A 24,008-nucleotide genomic window follows, 5' to 3' on the forward strand; every position below is an offset into this window, starting at 1 on the left:
GATGCAGAAAACCCTTTCTTTTATGTCGCTGAAGCAGCTGTTCGCAAGTGAAAAAACGCCGTTCGACGTCTCTCAGCTTCAGTTCGTACGGCACCCAATTTCCTTGCTTTTGGATCATTCCCATGGCTTTCAAACGCTTGGAAATGGTTGTTCGGTCAACTCCCAATGCTTCAGCAAGTTCTTCTTGCGTTTGACACGAATCTTCATCAAGCAAAGTCGCCAATTCTTGATCTTCAAAGATTTGCGGCCGCCCGGAACGCTCCTTGTCTTCCACGTCGAAATCGCCACTTTTGAAGCGTCGAAACCATCCGCGAACACTTGAATCATCGACACAACCTTCTCCATAAGCTTCCTGAAGCAACCGATGCGCCTCGGCAGCAGATTTCTTCAAATTGAACCAATAAAGTGAAACTTCCCGCAAATGACGTCGACTCGGCTCAAATTTCGACATTTTCACGATTTCAAAAATTTATGATGCGAAAAAATTTCAACTAATGTGTTAGTGTGGAATTGTTGACAGATGAATAAGCTTTGATTATGACATATGTAACCATTAAATACTCGCACAGTATTGGTGGCGCCATCTCTTACAAAAAACGGGAAAGACTTATTCACACACCTGATATATAGTGATATGAATTCTAAAATGTAGGATTACCCGTACCTCATTATAAAAAAAACAGCCAAAATATATGATGTTACGATGTTGAGTGGAATCAATAGACTATACATCATTACCGGTTTTTGTTGTTCAGCTATTATTACGTATTCTTTCTTCAGTGGTTGAGGAGCCTCTTTGCTGATATATTCCTCGTATTCAAATATCTCCTCAATGAGACTATTATATTTTGCACTTCTGGTTATAACTATCAAAATGACTCCTTTGAACAGAAGCAGGCAAGTGCCCAAAATAAAGGCAAACTCTTCGACATCTTCTGTGTGGGACACAAATTCCAAGCAATAACATAGAAACATGAAGAAGAAGTATATATGTAAAATATTTCTGTAGGTCCTAAATATTGTAGTTTTCTTTAGTTTAAAACAACCACTAAAGAGTAGCAACTTTTCGAATATTTTCAATAGCTTAGTCTTCTCCATTGTCTTTACAAATACTGCAATGGGGGGGAGTTTTGGTTTCTTTTGTACTAGATTGTCTTCATCAGATATTACCGTGGGAAAACAATTATAAGGGATAAATGCAAAAAGTACAAAACTTGCATTTATGTATTTCAGTAGCGACTCGTTTTCCAGAATGAGGAATATAACCGAGTCTGATTAGGTTAGATAATATTGGTACAGATTCTCGAAACTGACACTTACTTAGTTATTAGTTATATATTTACTCAGTTATATTTATAGTTATTTCAATGATGTATCGAGTGTCCCACATTGGTTGGCTAGTGAGGGGATCACAGAATCCCTTTAAACAATAACAAAATGATTGGCACGTTTTCGGGCTAGCTTTTTAAGAGACTCAATTTGGTGAATTTATGAAAATTCAACTGTTTTCGAAAATTGCGTGAAATGGAACGTTCCCATAACTTCTTTCATACTGGTGCTATAATTATAAACAAAAAAATTCTACATGCACCTTTTTCGGTAGAATCATTGGTGTAATAATGTGTTTTTGATTGTAATATAATTGCAAGTTATAATACAAACCTGTTTTATTTATGTAAACCATAACAACTTCTAAAACAAATAAAATTACGATTTTTCCCTTTTCAAAAATATATCTACCGCTGTTGAATCCGGAGATCTTCGTGGCCACCGAATATTTTGATCTTCTGAAGTTTACAGATCATCATAGATAGGCACTTGGTTGATTTGCCGTGTGCAACTGAAACTTCCGATGGATTATTTTATTTATGTAAACCATAACAACTTCTAAAACAAATAAAATTACGATTTTTCCCTTATCAAAAATATATCTACCGCTGTTAAATCCGGAGATTTTCGTGGCCACCGAATATTTTGATCTTCTGAAGTTTACAGATCATCATAGATAGGCACTTGGTTGATTCACCGTGTGCAACTGAAACTTCCGATGGATTTTTATAATTTGCTGAAAAATTTGTATATCATGTTATATATTCTTGAAAAGTGAAAAAAGCAAATTTTTTTGTTTTAAGAAATTTTTATGGGTTATATTTAAAAAAACACAAATTTGTTCTATAACTTCAAAACTAATGGCAATAGATAAAATTATTGCTGAAGAAAGGGCCTATAAAATATTTTTGGTTTCATGTTTATAGCACCAGAACTTTAGAAGTTATAAGAACTTTGCTTTTCACGCCTTTTTGAAATTCTCTCTTATAGCTAGAAAAAAGTTGAATTTATAAGGTTGTGGTTTTCACCAATAAATTCTCTCAAAAATCGAGCCCGAAAATGTGCCGTTCATTTCTTTCCAGCTCAAAGGAATTCTGAGATCCCTTCACTAGACAATGAATTTGGGACACCCGATCTATCTATCTACAAACGTAGAGCACTGTTACTATTGGTCCCTGCCTTATACACCTTCAACAGCTCCCTTGTATAGACTTTGGACTTCTTTCTGTTTTGCAGTCAGGCAAGTGGCCTTTCAATGCTCAATCTTATTGTTAATAACCTCTGGTGGTATTATTGTATTCTGCTCTAGCAGAAGAAGTGGTTAACGCGCACTCCCTAGAGAAGTGCCATCTTTGGTCTTATCAGGGCTTTTTCGTCATAATCGCAAGGCTTCCTAATAAGGGGGTTTGCGTGATTTTTCACTTTGTTGAAGGTTTTCACACTTAGGTCTAGCAAATGATCGTCTAGGAATGGTATTTGCAAGTATCTTTACGTTGCTGACAGTCTTTTCCTTCGCCACCTCTGATGTGACGTGTTGTTTCCAAGTAAGCTTCTTATCAAATATCACTTCCAGATACTTGGCCTCGTTTTTTCCATTCGATCATCCTACCGAACATTACGACACGTCCTTGGGGCTTCTTCTTCTTTCGGCTGAAGAGAACAGCCTCGCCCTTTTCCGGGTTCACTTCGATTCTCCATCGAGCGAACCATGATTGAAGTCTCAAGATGGCTTCTTGTAGGTGTTTCATTGCCATTTTAGGACACCACGAACTGACAAGAATGGCGATATCGTCAGCGTACAGTGCCATAGTGGTTTTCTCCGTTTTCGTCATGTCGGATACATACAATGTAAACAATAACGGCGACAGCAAAGAACCTTGCGGAACTCCTACTAAAAGTGCTCTCTCTGAAGATGGTACTTCTTCATCTTTGGCTCTAAACTTGCGAGAATGCAGGTGAGAGCCTACAAGTTGAACCATGGAGAGTGTAAAATCGGCTGCCAGCAGTTTGTAATTGATAATTTGATATTCGTGCCATACTTTGTCAAACGCTTTGGTCACGTCCAAGAACACAGCTCCTGTGACTTGTTTACGATTAAATCCGTTCGTGATTTGTTCCACTACTCGGCGCACTTGTTGCACAGTGGTGTGTTGGCATTGAAAACCAACTGTTCCAGCTATAATATCTTCTTTTCGTCCGTTATTGTCTTCAATCTTTTCAGAATGACTGCTTCCGATATCTTTTTATATTTTTTTAAAATTTTGTACAGACTATTGGTTGAAGTGAATTATTTGAATTAAATAATTTGAAATTTGAATATTTCCTATGCACGAGAGAAGTTCTCCTGTCCTGCTTGTATCCTTTTAGGAGGAGGAAAATTTAGAAAAATTTGGAATCTCACACGCATGATGTGACGGATTTTGCTCTTTACGCTTTATTTTCTTGAGGGTCATAATTTAAGGCATTTTCCAGCGTCTTGTTTGAGTGGAACTCGAGTTTAACTACCAGCTTCCTGTTTCGGGGTTTTATTTGCTTCGATATCGTCTCCATTTTCAGGTCTTGTCTAATATCAATGTTTCTGATGAACCAAGGGGCATCTGTTATTTTTCACAAGATTTTGTTCTGTAGAACTTCTAATTTATTTTTGCGGCACTTTTCAGCTTGACCCCATGCTGTGGAGCAGTATAAAATGTTTGGTATAATTACAACCTTGTAACTAGTGTATAGCGTGCTATAACTAGTATGTATCTCAAACGGTGCCGTTCTGCCGAGTTTTAGCAGGGCACAGCTACATCTTACGGTCCTACATGAAACAGAACAAAAAAGCACCAGTTCTTCATAAATGATTCAAAACCTTGAAAATATAAAAAAAAAAATTAAAAGCTTTTCTGGATACCCCAACTTGATCTGCTATAGCATTCTGCTAATCTAGGGATCATTTATATTTCAGTAACGCGTACATTCTAAAAAAGTTACAGATTAATACTCGGGATCGAGCACAACGACTGAGCATCGCGCGTGAGATAATAGTATATTATTTCACAAGGAGGGGAAGTGTCACTTTTCATGGCGAGCTTATGTTTGCCCGCCGAACGGAGTGAGGCGGGCAATTTAAGCGAGCCATGAAAAGTCACTTCAACTCCGAATGAAATATGCTATTTTTTTTTCAAACGTTTTGTAATTCATACAATCAAATTCTGAACAAAATCGTACGAGAATATCGGATTTGCACAGCTTTCATGGTTATATTTTATTATCATATGTTGGTACTCCGAACTCTCCGTCAGCCGTCACGGATTTATCTGTCACTTCATCGTTTATTTTCATTTCTGCTCAGAAGTCAAGTCGTGAACAATAACAAATACAATATCTACTCTACACCTATAGTAATATCGAAATTCCTGGAACTTGCCTAAATAGAAATATATCAAGTAGATCCTATGTTATCTCGAACTTATCTAATAGTATAGAAGAAGTTGTTTCATAAAATGGAAGGTAGAATCAAGCAAAATTATTACATCTCGTATGACTACTATTTACATTTATTTTGCAGAATTGTTGAACTCTCCAGGGTGAAAAAAATCGAAAATACTAATATGTACAATCCACACATACTTATTTATATATTTAATAACTGCATTGGATAACCAAAATGATTGAAATATAACTAGAAATATTTTCGATGAAGAATATTGTTTACAATGTTTTCTTTACGGATAAGTTATGGAAAGGCATTGATAAAATATATTGTAATATAACTAACCTAAAAATTTTAGCATAAATATCATAAGTGTTCAGAAAAAATGATTGAGAGAATTATTATTCTCATCAACAATATCAATGCACTTATATTTTTGATTACTAAAGAAGAATTACTGCAATTGTGCTAATATGTGATTTTATGAAAATAAATGAGATTTGTTTTGATATATTCTATTCATTCTATAATAATTTGAAGATTGAATGAACTCTCAGTCCATATCATTGAAAGTACAATTATTGAAAACTTTGATTGATACATTAGAATGCATAATGCATCCCTACATGGAATGATAGTCCAGGTATGTAGTGGTTACGTTTGTAGTACCTTTGCAAATTGTATTTATAATGGGAACGTTCAAATTTTGACTACTCGATGCAGGAATATAGCTAGCCAAGATTTCAGAAATAACCTTTCTCTAATTCTGTGGTTATTCTGTTCATTCTTCCACATCTTGTAGAACAAAATCGTGCGAGAATATATCAGAAACGCTCAGTTTTCATGGTTATATTTTATTATTATATGTTGGTACTCCGAACTTTCCGCCACGGCTTTATCTGTCAATTCATCAATTTGCCTTAAAGAAATTAGTTCTGCCAACCAACATTTTTCAATGCAAAAATCACTAAATGATATTCATGGAAATATTTCATTAATTTCAATAAAAATGCAATGAATTAGAGAAAATAATGTATAATACTCGTACAGAAGGCTCATTCTACCACTCGTTCATTCAAAAACTCGCCACTTCGTGGCTCGTTTTTGAATTTTGAACTCGTGGAAGAATATCAATGCCTTCTGCACTTGTATTATAAATAACTATTCTCTAATTCTGTGGTTATTCCGTTCATTCTTCCACATCTTGTAGAACAAAATCGTGCGAGAATATATCAGAAAAGCACAGTTTTCATGGTTATATTTCATTATTCTATGTTGCCACTCCGAACTTTCCGCTACGGCTTTATCTGTCAATTCATCAAATTGCCTTAAAGAAATTAGTTCTGCCAACCAACATTTTTCAATGCAAAAATCACTAAATTATATTTATGGAAATATTTCATTAATTTCAATGAAAATGCAATGAATTAGAGAAAATAATGTATAATACTCGTACAGAAGGCTCATTCTACCACTCGTTCATTCAAAAACTCGCCACTTCGTGGCTCGTTTTTGAATTTTGAACTCGTGGAAGAATATCAATGCCTTCTGCACTTGTATTATAAATAACTATATTTGCCAGGTGAGAGGCAGATGATTGATTATTATTTATAATCATGCTGCTCATCTCGATTCTTCTGCATGCACTAGAATATCTGATAATTAATATTATCTGCAATTTTGTTCCAAAATTATGAAATGTCAGATAACATCGAAGATAATATACATAACTTGACATCAACAAATTCAAAAACTGTTCAATGTCTTCAAATTCTAAAACCTTAGATTTTTTTGGAATATATTCTCTTTACAATAAAGCTTGTCATTTTGAATGATTTGTCGAAATCAATATAACGTTACAGGTTGAGTATACAACATTACATCGAATAGGTTTTTTTTCCATAAAGCTGAACTTTCATGAATTTTGCTTAAACATTTGTAACAAAATATGCGATAACAACGTTTTCTATTGTAAATAGGATGATTTTTCCTGGTCCATTAGTTGAATTTTGTATATTCGTTCTCCCAATATCTTTTTGACTTCTGGGGAATTATTCTATTTCGTGCTTCTATCGCAATGCTTTTATTTCTGGAGGAATCTAGTTCCAAAATCAGATATTTAAATGTATTCATTGATAATTGCGTCTTCAACACTTATTGAATTTTGAGTTTGTGATACAGACATCTGTTCTGCCAACCAACATTTTTCAATGCAAAAATCAGTAAATGATATTTATTGAAAATATTCCATTAAATTCGATAAGAATGCAGTGAATTAGAGAAAATAATGTATAATTCTAGTACAGAAGGCTTATTCTAACACTCGTTCGTTCAAATAATGACGTTTAAATCAGAATTATTTATTCTTGTCCATGGTAACTAATTAATCGTTTCCGTAGCAACCACTTTTCCCTCCGCCGGAGGGAAAAGTATTTTTCCCCCCGGCGGAGGAAAAGTAGAACTTTTCGATGATCCTGTCAGTCGAGAAATGACGTTATTATGGTACGTTTGAAAAAAAAATCCATTTTGTTGATGAACGATAAAGGGCATGTTCAACTCAATGGCACGATGAATCAATAGAGGACAAGCGCTGAAACTGGAAGAATTGAAGGAAATTTATCGCTAGGAACCTACCCAAATTAGTCCAGTTGTTCATTACAAGTCTAGCATTAAAATTTTCAAGAATAAGGTCGGATAAAACTCGAACTATAGATCGCTTCAAAAAATTTTTTAAGGAGTATGAGATATTCATCAATTCCCTTTTTCTCCCGCCACTGATCATATTTTTATTGATTCGGCGAGAATGACATATTCGAAATTATTGATAATTTGATTAAAAAAAAACATTAAATTCATTGCTTATGAATGAAACCTTGGAATTTTGTGTGATATCTATTTTCGTCCTAGCAATCAGTCAAAATTGCATACGAGTTTATTTCAATAATTTATTTCGGTTATACTCTGCGAAGGTTATTATGGTGATTGGTGTTAGGATATCACTATTGTACAGAATTTCAAATTACTTGTCAATAATTCAACACAGTAGGTATTCTCTTCTTCTTCTCGTGTCTTATCCTCATTGGAAATTGGCGATTACTATGGCACATCTGATTTTATTTGCTGCAGTCCGAAACAGCTCCATAGATATCATTCCTGTCCATTGTCTTAGATTTCGCAGCCATGATATCCGCCGTCTTCCAGGACCCCTTCTGCCGTAAAGCTTGCCCTGCATAATAAGCTGAAGTTGGCTATATTTCTGGTTTCGCATAACATTCCCGAAGTATGAAAGTTTGCGTTCCTTCACTAGGTTCAAAACTTCCCTCTGCTTTCTCATACGCTGTAGGGCGGTTTCGTTGGTTACGTGGTAGATCCATGATATTCTAAGCATTCGTCTGTAGCACCACATCTCAAATGCTTCTAGACGTTTACATGCAGCGTCGGTCAGAGTCCAAGCTTCCACACCATACGTTAGTATTGAGAACACGTAGCATCTGAGAACTCTACGCTTTACGTTGCCGAATTTTATTGCCACTTGGGGTTTTGATTATTTTCTTTTCAATTGTCTAATCATAATGTTGTTTCCTCTCAATGGAATGCTAAATATAAGAAAACAATTCCATTTCATCACTTCCAACTGATCCTTCTTAAGAAATACTTATATGTATAAGTTTTATTATTTTATACCACATTCCATAACATAACCAGTTAACAGAAACATCGATTTCGCGCACGATTTTCTCACACATAAACTTATCAAATTTTAATGGTGTTGGTGTTCATCGATTCTTTGGTGAGTTTTAAATGATTTGTCATATAATTTTAAGCGTTCTTTCCGCATTTAACCTTTGAAATGTGAAAACATATAAAAAATCTCAATAACCTTCGGTTCTCGACCACGCCGCAGAGTTCTCGACCATTTTTGTGTTAGTTTTCGACCACTAATAATAGTGGCCACTCCACTTAAAAATTTTATTAAAAACTTTAGAGCGAGATGAGTGATTAGTACTTACTTTCGTACCGTACCATCGACATCACTACCTATCACTCAGATGGGTTTCAGATGAGGTAATCAAGTATATTTCAAAAAAAAAATATTTCAAAATAGCAACTCATACAACATTATTTGGTTATTTTGCTCTTAATATCTATTTAGAAACTTATGTGTAAATAAAATATAAAACACCGACCACCAGTGGGCGAGAATTAAGTACAATCAAATTGGTTCTCGACCGCGAATAAATAAAGGGTAGAAATAAGTTTTTCAACGTTAATTCGGTGGTCGCAAACTAATATTCAGAAAGTAGATATATAAATGAATCAGGGTATCAAAAAAAAAACGAAAATGATCCAACAGAAATATATCGGTTGAAATAAACAATAATTGAAGTAACATATTGGTTCTCGACCACTTTGGTCGAGAAATAAAAGATACAAATTTTCCAATACCAGTTCGCGACCGCCGAATAATTAACAAAAAAATATACATTTATTTGCTTCTGGATTGAAATACACTCAAAAATAAATCTTATAGTTGATATCGAACAAAATATACACACATAATTCATTTAAAATAAGAAATAATTACTATTTTCTGGTCATATATCACAAAGCACTTTTCTAAGAGAGGACGAGAAAGAACCCTTTTCTATGATAGACGATTATAAACTAATTTTTAGCGCGAAAACTTTGACCTATACCACTACTATGCAAACTATCTTGGAAGGGTAGAATGGTCGAGAACACGTACCGCGAAATTATTTTGCAATACATCATATATTTTTATTATTATTTTATCTCAAATCACGGAATGGTCGAGAACCAGTGCCGGTCGACTAACCAGTGTCTTTACCCTATTTTGATTTATTCCTGGATCACAATACACTGCGTAAGAAAGTGTATGTACCTATCACGCAAAAGATACAAAGGGCGGTAGGGCATGCAAAGCTTCGAAAACTAATTGGAATTAAAAACATGTGTTCCGTTGAAAACATTTGTCATTTTACAGAAACTAGTTCTGAATGCAAAATCGTTGTATCGTTGTTGTAATGTTGTATGTGTAAACAACTTCTACATAATTCGAAAGTTGAGGTAGTGTTGTTTTTTGTCTTTGTGAAATACATTTAATCTCTCTGGATCAGAATTTCTAATTACATTTTTCTTAACTACCAGTGGTTCACTAAAAATTGTTCTGAAGGAAAGAACTTCAGAACAATTTTTTGTGAACCACTGGTAGTTAAGAAAAATGTAATTAGAAATTCTGATCCAGTACCTTATTTTTTGGTTTGTTGTAGTTTTGTCGTAACTGCATTCGATTTCGAGAAATAAATCCACATTATTATAAACATCTAGTAAGAAAGCTGTGATGAATGAATGAATTATACTCATTTATCCATTCTGTAGCGAAGATTAATTAAGATTCGATAAACTGATAAAAGCATCACTAAAAAGTACGACTACACAAGAAACACCCTGTATCTCGAAAACAATGCATTAGCGAGCTCATGTTTATGGGACTTTTTATTCTTAAAATTATCCTAGGAATCTCTCATTTTCAAATCCAATATTAGATAAGAGCAATTGGTAATAAAAAAATTATTTCGAGTAATTTGGTTCGAACTTATCAAACCTCATTTTCTCACATTACAGATATGGGTAAAAGTTTTTGCAAAAAAAATTTTTTTCCATTACGTTTTTCAAATTGGTAAAAATGATTGACTAGGAAGACTACCTTCCAATGGGACATTCCAGGGAAAAAAGATCACAAATTAATGAATGTTTATTTCAATGTAAAGAGGAAGATATGCCAATAACAATGGAAAACGATATCATGCAAATAGAAATTCACATCTCCTCCTTCATTCTGTAATTTTCCTTTGGAATATTCTACTAGTTCTCCATAGGCTTTATTTTTGATATTCTTGTTTGCGTATGCTGAACTTTTTATTTTCCATCGATAGGTTTTCTGCCTATCGATGAAACCTATCCAAAATTCTTTCATTTTGCACAAGAAATTGGTATGCTACGAAGTTCCGACGGTACCTGATAAATTGCCAGCTGTCTGTGATCATCTGAAATCCGACCCGGGTACGGCGGGTACTCAATAAAACAACCTCTTGAGTGGCAGGTTTCGATGGACGCATGGGATGGTAGTCAGTGTAGACTAGCTGCTATTTGGACGCAAGCCATTTGGACGCCTGCTTCCAAACGTTCGAAAAAACGCCTCGTATGTGGCGGGCATTTTAGGTTAATTGGCAATGTTGTTTATATTGGTTGGGTTGACATGTGTTATTTATTAAACAGGTGGCTTAGTAAAGACGGTTTTTTATCGCAGGGATTCAGGGAATATTGACGAACGCAGCGAAGCGGACCAACCTCATGTTGTTTTTAAGAACCAAGACTATATTTATTTTAGAAATATGAAAAGGCGGCTACAAACTGAGCTAATTTGCCGCTCTCGGATAGAGGCAACTGAAACAGTCGCTTCACTGTTTCACCCCTAACGCCGGCCCTGTTTATAATCATTAGATTATACATTCTTAGCATGGAATCATCAGTAGGCGTAGATCTTTTTTTTCTTGTAGGTAGGTAATCGAAAAAAAATTCGTCAGGTACACATCAATTATATAATCAAAAATGAATACTTATAAATCAAATATACTCAACAAAAAACATTTTGAAAGCAAAAACAAACCTTTTTCCCATAAGAAAGCATTTAATAAATTTGTTATTTTCATAATAAACAGAAAAAACATCAACGAAACATGTCTACAAACTAATGACATAAAACAATTGTTGTAAAGGGAAATAAAATCATTTACTCGTAATATAGGTTGTGTTCTTATAATACCATTTCAAGAATCTTCCCTTCATATACACAAACCTTTTTAATACAAAATCAATATCGAGTTCAATAGGGCCGCCGCCAAACATTATGGCGCCCCGGCAAAATATAATTTCGGCGCCCTTCTTTATAGGCAATACCCAACAAAAAACCTATTTTTGGATATTGTTAGAATATTGTGGGTTTATTGTTGTATGACCAAAGATGTGAAAACTATCACGTATCACGCATTCACTAGACGTCTGATCAGTTCCCTATTTGCCTCTTAATTTTGATACCTTACTTCACAATCATATCACTTACATTTTCTATGAATAAAAAATAAAATTATATCTTTTTAATTTGCATCCATCATCCTCATTGCATCAACTGATTCCCTGATGGTTTGTATCATTGAAAACTAAGGTACCTATCTCAGTCAAATCCTTGGTTATTTTCACAACGAATCATTTTCAAAAAACATTATTTTAAGCAGAAAATTTTAATGTAAGTTGAAGTATATGTCTTTGTCTTGAAACTATACAATATTTAATTACACCTTTCGGAGAGACTCTCCTTCTTCAGTAAAAATGACCAATTTGATAGTTTACAATATGAAACAAATTAATTAAAATTAAAGACTCAATTTTAATTGGTGAACGTTTACAATATTTCTCATTATATTCACAGTTTGAAAATAATATCTACAATAAATTTCCTTTCTCAATTATCTGTTATAGTATTACAGTTCAAATTCAAATTATATTATTAAATCATTACAATATCTCTTTTCGAAAATTCGCAAAATCATTAGTTATATCAAGGAATGAACTTGTGTTAGTGATATATTGTATGTAAAAAAAGATTTGCACTCATCAGTGATCAGTACTGTGGATGATGTACTCTTAAGTTTTTGTTGATTTTTATATCGTTTAGTTCAAATATGTTGTTAGAAATTGATTTTGATTTGTGGAATTATTTGAATACCGGCTACTGTATTAAATTTTATTTATTTAAAAGTCACGTACAGGCTCACGCCTCTGTGATTATATGTTTATACCCTGTAGCTTACATAAACCATATTATTATTATTATTATTATCATAGTACGAAATCTTATTCATAAGTATATTTTACAAAGTGTTTAGAAATTGTTCATGCGTAGATCTTGAAATATTGTCTGTATAGGACTACATATGTATATGTATTTCGATTTTTGTTGAATATTTTAATTTTTCTTCAATTTTCAAAATTCGTTATTTATGTGAGTATGATATTTTTTTTTAATTATATAAATCGAAATAAAAAATTTATACGCTCAATAATCTGCTGCCCTAGGCTTCAGCTTGCTGTTGAATCCGCCACTGTTACAGAATGATTACTAAGTCAATGAGAGTACTTACCTTCAATTTGAATCCCTGAAATCCAAAGACACAAAAAATATGAAAAATAATTCAACTCTGAATACACTCTCACTGTGGTTTCGCGTACCTATTTGTTTCTTTAGAATAGGAAATAAACTGAAAAGATTCTGCAATATTAACCCCCTTCTTGTAAATTAATATCCTGATTGGAGAATGGATAATTATTTTGCATTTTTGAAATATCAAAGAAGCCGCCTTAAGAATATCCCTCATTCTAAAGAAGCCTACCAATAAACCAATCATCTGGTGAAGTTTAGTGATAATGCCGAGAAGCTTTATGATCGTAAAACACATGTGTAAATAGGGGAGTAATATCTACTGAAACTTGTTATTTTAAACATAATTGAAGAATCTTTCTCTATATTTCCCGTCCAATTAACTGCTATTGTTTTGTAATTAATTTATAACTTAATTTTAACACAAAGAGTGGTATTTTCACTAAAAAGAAAATTTTGTGTCAAAAAGTATGTCTTGTTTTAGTAACTGACTTTGCGTCCCTAGAATTTGGCGCCCTGGCAAAATGTCCGGTATGCCGGTCCTGGCGGCGGCCCTGAGTTCAATTTCTAAGGACCAACATGCAAATCTTTCCTGGCCCATTGTCGACCCAAGCCAAAAATTTTCAAACTCTTCAATGTTAAAAACCTCCTCCCAGACAGGGACGTCACTAGTTTGACTAGTCAAACTGCCGCCCTAGGCAGAGACCCAATTTGTCGCCCTAATAGAAGCTTTACATTTACAGAATGCTAAAACTGAATTCTTATGAATACATGATGTAATACATTAATTGAATTCAGGTTTCAGATGCTCCTGCTGAGTTCCGACTTCATAAAACACTCGAAAATTTATTTTTTTTCTTCAATATGATTAAATGAAACAACTGGATGATGCGGATGAACCATTATTTTTAATGCGAATATATATTGCAGACATTCTCGATGGAAAAACGTTTAAGATTAGTGAATTTGACAAAAAAAATCATTTATGATATTCGTTGAAATAAAAAAAAAATTTTTAATTCATTCTTCCAGTAATCTAGTTTTCTTGGAAAACAGGTGATAATGCCGCCCTCCGTTATTTGCCATCCCTCTAGAGAGAACCTTGCGGTTCAGGTTCTTCTGCTCAGTTTCGACTTCATAAAAAGCTTTAACACTTTGTTTCCTTTTCTTCAAGGTTATCGAGCAAAACAATCGGATGAACACTAGTTTATTTGATATAAAAAATGAAAAATATCATAATATATTTCTCAAGAAGAATAAGCTTTAAATAGTGAAATGAAATCGTTTTTCGTATATTTTGCTTTCCATTCTGAGCAATCAACATTCTGATTATTGGAGAATTGAAAACAAAAATAATCCAGAAGCCGCCCCAAATGGCAATAAAATTCGGGAACGTTTATTAGCAAATCGAACGACAAGTCTGATGAATGCATGTGTTTTTTTAGCGTCAACTTGTAAACAACACTATGAGGGGATAACGCTTCATCTGGTTATTTATGATTATAATGCGGCACCTTTGATGGTTTTTGATTATTATTTGTCGGTATTCCTTCCTGTTATTGCTTACCGAATTAAATCTTATTCGGTACTTTCCATTTCTATACATGTGATTTTTATTGATCAATGCTGTCCTTGAAATTTGGCGCCCTAGGCGACCGCCTACCCTGTCTACCCCCTAGGGACGCCCCTGCTCCCAGAGCAAAAAAACGAAAATATTGGGGGACTATTAACCGATGACGAATTCATAAATCACAGATTTCAAAAAAAGGGGCGACAAAGCGGATAGAAAAAGGAAAATAATTACAATTAACCTCGGACGTAGACGTACTCAAGACCTAGTGCAATAGAAGTAATCATTTCGAAAGCGATAATAAACCAATGAAAGGGTTTCATTCAATTGAAAGGAATGTAAAACGATTATTTTATTGTTTCATTTTTATGAAAAAAATTCGTTCTTCGCCTTGGCGAGAATTCTGAAATTTTATATTTTGGATGTCTCAATTATCTCCAAGAGACAGCGGGCATATGTCACGTCACACGCCAACTGTCAATCAGCCTGTTGGACAAAATCATATTTCATAAACAACAATGGTAATTTAATAGGATTAAAATTGCAATTCTGAAAAAATTATGGGTTTATCCTTAGTAAACCTGAAAAAGGGGAACGTAATTTGATATTGTATTCATTATTCTTTCTGCTTGCACCGAGATTGTTTGTGAGATGGCTGATAAAAGTGATTATTTCAACACTTTGTCTATGGATGTCTAGAAGAGATATTTAAAGAAGATGAAAGAAAGTTATGGATGTGATCCATAATTATAAACAGGTTTTTTTAGACTGATTTTCCTGTATATATTCTCTAATACCATGTAGGTAAATAATTACAATAACTAGGTATAATATTAATCTAACATTACCGAAAGGCCACAAAGCCAAAAAAAATTTACTGATAGATAAACAATTGATATAGGAGCTATCAAATAACTCCAAAATAAAAAACAATGTACTTGTATAATTGTATTATGTATATTTATAATGCCAATAAACTATGTTGAATTTGAATTTTTTTGGATGTGATTCTTATTTTTTGAAATTTGGGGATTGTAGTGATGCTGTGATTTGTGAAGGACTTTCCTAAAGTTTCAATGTACGACATTATAAACTATTTTGTATATAAGAAGAGTGCATACACAGGAGAAGACTTCAAAGCCTATAAAAGTTTGGATTCATACAATATGTTCATAAGTAAATGGATTAGAAGGATTGGATAATTGGATCATTTTTATATGCCTATGTTTCCTTGATTCTTTGAACATACTTCCTACAAAATGCTTTGAACATACAGTTACCCATTTCAACTTCTCAGTAGTTAAATCTGCTCTTCTAATTGCCTTAATCCACAATTCACGTCTCTTTTGAGCAAGAGGATTAATATTTTTTCTATTGTCGAAAATAGAAGGGAATCGGTGGAATGAAACCTTATCTCTGCCGCTTCTACTTCCACATTTCACAATCGCGCAAAATTGAGGCATTATCGAGAAAAAACATTTTTTTCGGCAACCGTCCGGGAAGTGCTCACTTCCCGGACGCTTTTTCTCTGGGAAAGTAGCATTTCCCGGCCTAGTCCGGAAAGTACGTACTTCCCGGACTAGGCCGGAAAAGTATCATAGAATCCATAGCAACCGAGATGACGGCTGACAGTTCATATGAAATTAGTTGTCAAAAATTTGCATGTTTTTTGATCGCAATCGCAATAAAATATGGAAAGCAGCAGCGATAGTGTTATTTTAGATAGTTGCCGAAAAAATATTGTACGCAACACGCCCGAAAATGGTTTTTTTGGACTCACAGACTTCCAGGACTCGCTTACGCTCGTCCTGGAATTTTGTCTATTCGTCCAAAAAAACCCTATTTTCCGGACTTGTTACGTAAATTACTATTAAATATGACATAAACACACAATGAGCATTTGTAGATCCGTTTGTTGTTCAGCAGGCTGATTTGACAACTGTCATTTACTGTCGTCTGTCAGAGATGCCCGCGGTCTACCCTCATATCTACGCCCTTGAGACTGACTGTTCTATGTAAAAATGAATCAAATGAAGTATGAACGGAAGAATGAAAGGATAGTATAATGTTATCATAAATATATTAATATCGTTGAGTCCATACGATTTTGATTTCTTATCTATCTATTTGATCTAATTCTGAAACTGTTCTAATGTTCAGTATGGAAGACTCCTTGAAATTTTCTGAGAAAAATTTGACTGTAATTTTACTATTACAGGGCCCCCGCAAGGGTCATCAACGCCCGCGTGCCGAAAATATTTTGGCGCCCCTTAAGGGGGGAAAGTGGAGAAAAATGTCGCAGGATAATCGGCAAAAAATGTTTGAGTTTTTGTTAGGAATTTATTTGTAGAAGGGTTAAAAAAACTATCAGCAACCTTTATTGAATGCCTTAAGAACTTTATGCTGTCAGTTGTTGCAAAATACATTTTTTAAATGTTTCATTATTTTATTCAAGCATTCGATCAAAACCGCATTTTATTTTAATTTTGTAATGAAACTGCAGAGTTTTCAAAACCTGAGCTTTATTCTTCTTTAAATTATTCATAATATTATATTAAAATATTAATATTATTATTAATAATTATAAAATATTATTCCATACTCCCAGCCATCTTCTCCCTTTGTTGAAGTCTAGCTTTTTTTTGCTCTCGAAATTTTGCATCAGAAGGTCGTTTTCTCTTGTATGGCTCCTAGAATTTAAGGAAAACTTGATTCAAAATTGGTAAGGACATTCTCCCATGATTTACTTTGCGCCATCCCTTTGAGAATAACCCGTATGTTTTCATTTTTATGAATTTAAACCTTAAATCCGAGCCTTTAAACCTAAATGGAGTTAATATTAATAATAATAATAAGTTAAGACCGATCTGAAGCACATACCCTGTTCCTGTTATAATAATTAATTTTTGGCAAAGGTGAAATATAATTTTTTTAGAATGTCAAACGGCTACGAACATCAAATAAATAATACAGATCCAGGGTGCATATTAAAAAAAAATTAAGTATAATATGATGGTGGCCCCAGGAAACAAATTCAAAATATCAAAGTCGATTCAATTTTTTCACAATTACAAACAATACTTCTCTATTTGAAGCAAATAAAATAGTAATTTACGTAGTCCGGAAAATAGGGTTTTTTTCGGACGAATAGACAAAATTCCAGGACGAGCGTAAGCGAGTCCTGGAAGTCTGTGAGTCCAAAAAAACCATTTTCGGGCGTGTTGCGTACATAATTTTTTCGGCAACCATGTAAAATAACACTATCGCAGCTGCTTTCCATATTTTATTGCGATTGCGATAAAAAAACATGCAAATTTTTGACAACTAATGTCATATGAACTGTCAGCCGTTATCTCGGTTGCTATGTATTCTTTGATTCTTTTCCGGCCTAGTCCGGGAAGTACGTACTTTCCGGACTAGGCCGGGAAATGCTACTTTCTCAGAGAAAAAGCGTCCGGGAAGTGAGCACTTCCCGGACGGTTGCCGAAAAATAATATTATAGTATATAGGTATGGGCTAATTTAGGATGTGCACCATTTTAAACAGAAAAAAAAAATATCGAATTGTATAGACTAATAGAAATGCTAATACTGTATGTGGATAGGTACTTACCATTTCATAAAATTTAATTTAATCACAACAAGAAACAGTAAAACAAACCATAATTACACAAAATACAAATTTTTCCAATTATCTGAGTATTTTAATTTTTTGCGTCTCGACCTCAACCCCTAAACGTTTCGAAACAAAATAACTATTCTTTGGATAGGTTTCTGCTGTTATAGCATAGCAAGCAGATTTTGGTAGTTTCAGAAATTCTCTGTAACATGTAGTATTTTTCCTACAGATGGTGGCGAAAGTTTCAGTAATTCCCCTGGCTAAAAGCTATCGCTTCGGTATTTATGATTGTTTATGTGTACCATATGCGTTTTAGTGATGATCGAAGAAATGGTGCCCGCCGTCCGGTGCAAGGTGGTCCATAAAGAAATCACGTACCGACAAAGGGATGATTATTTATGATTTGTTTACTCGAAAAGAATCGTATAATTGCAATCTGTGGCCGAGGTTATTTTATAGGGATTGTGACGTTCGGGAACTTGTTTGGATGTGTAAAAGATGTCTTAGCACGTTTAAAATTGTTGAAAAAATAAAAAAAATCTTTTTCAAAAATCTTTGGTCTTTCGGATTTTCATGCGGTCTATAAGAGATTTTGGCGCCCCTTAAGAGTGGCGCCCGCGTGCGGTGCACGCGTTGAACGCGCGGTTGCGGGGGCCCTGTACTATTATCGAGAGCTGTCCTAGGTATCTATCGAAGATATGAAAAACATATTTTCTAACTGACTTACTTCGTTAACTAGAAAGTAAAGTCAGGTCATAAAACTTTGTAGCTGATACTAAAAATGAATCGAGATACTCTCTATTATAGTAAGCGGGGGTTAGGATAAGTCCTAGATAAAATAAAAATAGGTGTTCATAACATATTTATTAATAATGTTAAATGGTCAGAATCAGATCTTCTTCAGTTGGACAATACAAATAGTTACAAACATGTACACAATAAATCCCACCGATATTTTCAACCTCGAACTCCAGCTTACTTATTCGACGGTAATCGACTCCATTTTCTTCAAAAGTGCTCAGCATTATGGTCATATTCTCACATGGCCACTTGTTCTCGCCTATACCAATCGTCTTCAACATCGGTAGGTGTTTGAATGTGAAATGATAGTCGAATTTTATCACGTGATTTGAATTTATATCGAGGACTTCAAGATTTCTCAGCGGGAAGAGAAGATGCCGGTCCAGATAGCTGAGTTGATTATGAGATAAATTGAGAAATCTCAGGTTTCTCATATTGGAAAACTCCCCAATGTGAAATTTGATGATTCTGTTATGTTGAAGATGTAAGTCGGTCAACTCTACTAGATCCCTGAAAGTTCCAATGGGGAACGTGGATTCTTTTCCAGTTAAATTATTGTTGGAGAGATCTAATATTTTCAGTTTTTTCAATCCCATGAAAGCATTCTTCGGCAATTTTCCGATTTTATTATAACTGAGGTTCAAATTAAGAAGACTGTCGAGACCAATGAAGGCACCATCTTCAATAATCCCAATTCCGACCTTGGAGAAGTTCAAAGATTCTAAACTGTCTAAACCAATGAACGTTTTCGTTTTCAAAGAGCTAACATTGGCGAATAAGTTTTCCGTGTCAAATTCCACAACATTTCTCAATCCTACAAAAGCACCAGGTTCGATTTTCAATATCGTTGAATTCTTGAAGTTGAGCTTTTTCAGGTTTACTAAACCCTTGAAACTATACTTATGTAGCTCCGTTATTTGAGAATGGACTATGTGCAATTCTTTCAAAAATATCAGATTGAAAAAACGTTTCTTCAAAATTTTACCATGTACTGTTAAGTACAGATACGTTAATTTCATTTTATGACTAAAAGAATCTAGTGGAATTATCGAAATAGGATTTCGTATCATACTTAAGGAGACTAACTTATCATTAAAATTGAAGAAGTTACTGGGTATTATCCGAATTGAGTTATCATCCAAACGAAGGGTTTTCAAAGATAATTGATCGAAAGTGTTATTGCCTAGATCTTCGATTCCAGTTCTGCTCAGATCTAAATATTTCAATTTATCCAAGCCTGTTAAGTCTTTTTCTGACAACGCAGATAATGATATTCCAGTCAGAGTAACATTATTAATATCAGTATTATCGAAAACGTTCTTCAAAGATTTGATCGGATTGTCAGATAAATTCAAATAAGTGGTAATTTTTATACCAGAGAAAATGTTCGGCTGCAGACTCTTTATTTTATTATTGCTCAAATCTAGAATTTTTAACGATGGAAAAGTTTTAAGTTCTATCGATTCGATATTATTATGATTCAAGTATATTTCATCAAGTGACATATTTTCGAAAAGACCATGAGGTAAATTTTTCAGAAGGCAGTGAGAAAGATCGAGTGACCATAAACTTAACGTCCTGAAAACTGGACCATCTATAGTTGTCAGAGGATTAAATGATAAATTCAATCGATTTAAACCAGACAAACCGAAAAAACTGGAAGAGTGCAGAGTCATTATCTTGTTTCGATCGAGACACAACTCGTTCAAAATTGAACCTTCAAATGTGGATGGAAGAATCTGTTCGATTTCATTAGAAGATAAGTCGAGTTTTTTCAATCTGATACCTTTGAAGTTAAGGGGATGCAACATTTTTATTTTGTTATTATGAAATATAAAGGAATCACCGAAAATGTTTATACTCTCGTTCGACAAAAAAAAATTCAAGTCTTGCAAACCATTCTTTTCAAAAAACAAAGTAGAGTAAGTTCTGCTCAAATTAGACAATAGTTCTTTTGTTATTCTAACTTTATTATAGGATAAATCTAATATAGACTTTTCATATGACATGCTGTGATAGAGCATTTCAAATTGAAATGAGACAATATTGTTGTGCTGAAGATTCAAGATTTTTATGTTTCTTGAATTTTTTAAATCCTTAGCGATCAGAGTATTTAATTTATTATTACTAAAATCCACTATTGCAACATTCGGCAAATCGATCAGTAAACCTCCTATGTTTTCTAACGCGTTATGACTAAGATTAAGGGTTGTCAATTCATAATTTGTCCATTTTAATTGATCAAAATTCTTGATATTGTTGTAACTCAAATCTAAATATACAATTCTTTGTAAATTTGATTTTTTCAAAAATTCTATCTGATTGTGATGCATGACAACTCTATCTAGATTTGATATGTTTCCCAAGAAATTCATGTCTCTAATATCATTGAAACTCAAGTCCAACTCATATAAATATTTATATCCTCCTAATCCTTCATCGATATCAAGAATTGAGCGTATCCTTGAATTTCTTATAGTAAGTGAATTCAACCTTCTGCACTCGACTGGAAAAATTTCTATGAGAGGAATGAAAGAATTCTCAATTTTGAGTGAATCTAAGCTGCAGGGTCCAAGATTTCTCATGAATGCAAATAACTGTTCTTCTTCTACTGAAATACATTCTGCTTGAATACTATTTGAATACGAACATTTTCCACTCAAGCTCTGGATCACCATGTGGAGGACCAAAATTGTATGAATTCCATTCCTGCAAGAATAAAGTTCATGAAATTATTTAGAAACTCAGTTTCATTTTTGAGCTCCACCAATGAAAGGCGTTCTGTTACTGTACTGTGTATAAGTATACATTAACACAGCAGAAAAACGCTTTTCGTTATTTCTCTCATATCACAGAATAACTTGATACGTATAAAAACTCATATCAAATGTATCAAGCATATCGTCCAAAATCTAAATGAGTTTTTAAAAAGTCATGACTCGAGAGCTCACGACTAGGACCTTAATAAAAAAAGATTTGTTTCTATTTTTGATTGCTATGTTCGACTCGCTGATGACGAATTCCTCCTAAAATACTATTATGTTCATCCGTCCGTAAACACAATAACTCCCGAACGAAAATAACTAGAAATTTTCAGTGTAGATTCTAATGCTGCTTTTAGTTCCATTAATTGACGAAAATATATGATATGACCGTTGGAAATGCTGTTTTCCTGATGATTTCAAAACTACAGATTTTATTGAAATAAAAATTTGAATTTAGATTTTAAATGAGATTTCAAGCCCTATACAAAATCGAAACGAAAGAAAAGAATCCCTCAATGTTTTCTTCACAATAAAACGGGTTGAGAATTTGCGTGTTTATATCTCGTGCAAAAAAAAAAGAACGAACAAAAATACCTGGACTTTCTGTATTATATTTCAAAATATGTACCCTCAAAATCCCATTTGTTTCATAAATATCAGACAATATTGCAGACCTACAATTTGACATGCCATAAAAACATACAGGGTGTTCTGATTTGTTTCCGACAAACTGAAACGGGTGAAATGAAATGAAATGATTTATTGATCCTCTTTGACACAAAGTGTATAGGATAAGTCTAAAAAATACAGATATACAATGCTAACATCAAAATCTACATCAAGTTCGTATCTATCAAATATTCATTTATAGTATAATAGGATTTTTTCGCCAATATTTCTTTCACCGTTTTCCCAAACTCTCGACCATTCAGTGCCCTCACCCTCTGTGGTAAATGATTGTATAGTATTATGCCTTTATACATAATGGAAGACTTAAATTTGGTGGTTCTATGCACTGGAATAGAGAGAGTGTCAGTACTTCTGGTCGAATAATTGTGGAAATCAGACAGGATGGTAAATCTATTCATATTATTTTTCACATAGATCAATGCTCTATACATATATATACAAGGAGCAGTGAGAATTTTGTTGTCTTTAAAAGTTGGTCGGCAAGAAATGCGTGGATGCAGACTAAAAATCAACCGTATTATACGTTTTTGGGACACCAGAATTCTGTTAAAATCAATAGAATCACCCCAGATCAGAATGCAATAGTCTATATGACTATATACCAAGCCATAATAGAGATTTAGCAAAACTTCAAAGGGGAGGGAATTCTTCAAACGGTATATAATGTAGAAAAATGAGCTAAGCTTCTTACAAATCTTTTCAATATGATGACACCACCTCAAATTTGCGTCAACATAAACACCCAAAAACTTGACAACATCTTTCGCTTTCAATGATATGTCATTGTAGCATATATCAAATGTGCTGTCACTCGCAGTTCTTAGCGAAAATCGAATACATTCAGTCTTATCAACGTTTATAATTAGTGCATTTTCTCTGCACCAGTTTTCAAATTGGTCTATTAGAGACTTGCAGATGGCTTTGAGATCTTTCAGGTCTGAAGCAGAGACAGCAATTGAGGTGTCGTCAACAAAAATGATCAATTTGATCAAGATTGATACCAGATGTTCGGGTAAATCATTTATGAGAACAATGAAAAGCAGTGGTCCCAGTATAGAACCCTGCGGAACTCCTAGGTCGCATATACGCCTGCTTGACCACTGGCTGCCCACCTTTACAGACATGGTACGCCCTGTAATGAAGCTGCAAATCCAATCCAGGAAAACTCCTCGAAAGCCCAGAGAATAGAGTTTACTCAGAATGAACGTCGGTGAAATACAATCGAAAGCTCTCGAAAGGTCGAAAAACAGACCTGCCACGTGGTGACCCCTATCGAGAGACTCATAGACGCTCTCAAAAAATTCAACAGAAGCGGTCTGGGTCGATCTTCTTTCCCTGAATCCATGTTGGCATCCCGTCAACAGGTTATACTTATTGAGGAATCCAGACATGCGATTTAATACTATTCTTTCTATGACCTTGGAAAAGACACTCAGAATGGAGATCGGTCGGTAATTGGAGATATCTTCGGCATCATTTTTTTTATGAATTGGTATAACCGAGGAGTGTTTAAGTGAATTTGGAAAAATACCAGATGATACCGAGAGATTGATTAATCGAGAGAGGGGCTCAGATATA

At 34.0% G+C, this 24,008-nt stretch overlaps 1 protein-coding gene across 1 annotated transcript in view; it reads right to left on the reverse strand.

Annotated features, from left to right (window-relative positions):
* Positions 1 to 19,023: 19,023 nt before the first annotated feature.
* The window catches only part of LOC123677121 (lachesin), a 29,146-nt gene continuing 24,161 nt past the window's right edge, over positions 19,024 to 24,008 (reverse strand). Inside the window, exon 7 of the mRNA XM_045613627.1 lies at positions 19,024 to 21,684. Within this exon, the coding sequence (XP_045469583.1) occupies positions 19,050 to 21,684 (2,635 nt within the window). The 3' untranslated portion in view covers positions 19,024 to 19,049. The remainder of the gene's footprint in view (positions 21,685 to 24,008) is intronic.

Source organism: Harmonia axyridis, chromosome 3 (assembly GCF_914767665.1).
Source record: "Harmonia axyridis chromosome 3, icHarAxyr1.1, whole genome shotgun sequence".
NCBI classification, from domain to species: domain Eukaryota; kingdom Metazoa; phylum Arthropoda; class Insecta; order Coleoptera; family Coccinellidae; genus Harmonia; species Harmonia axyridis.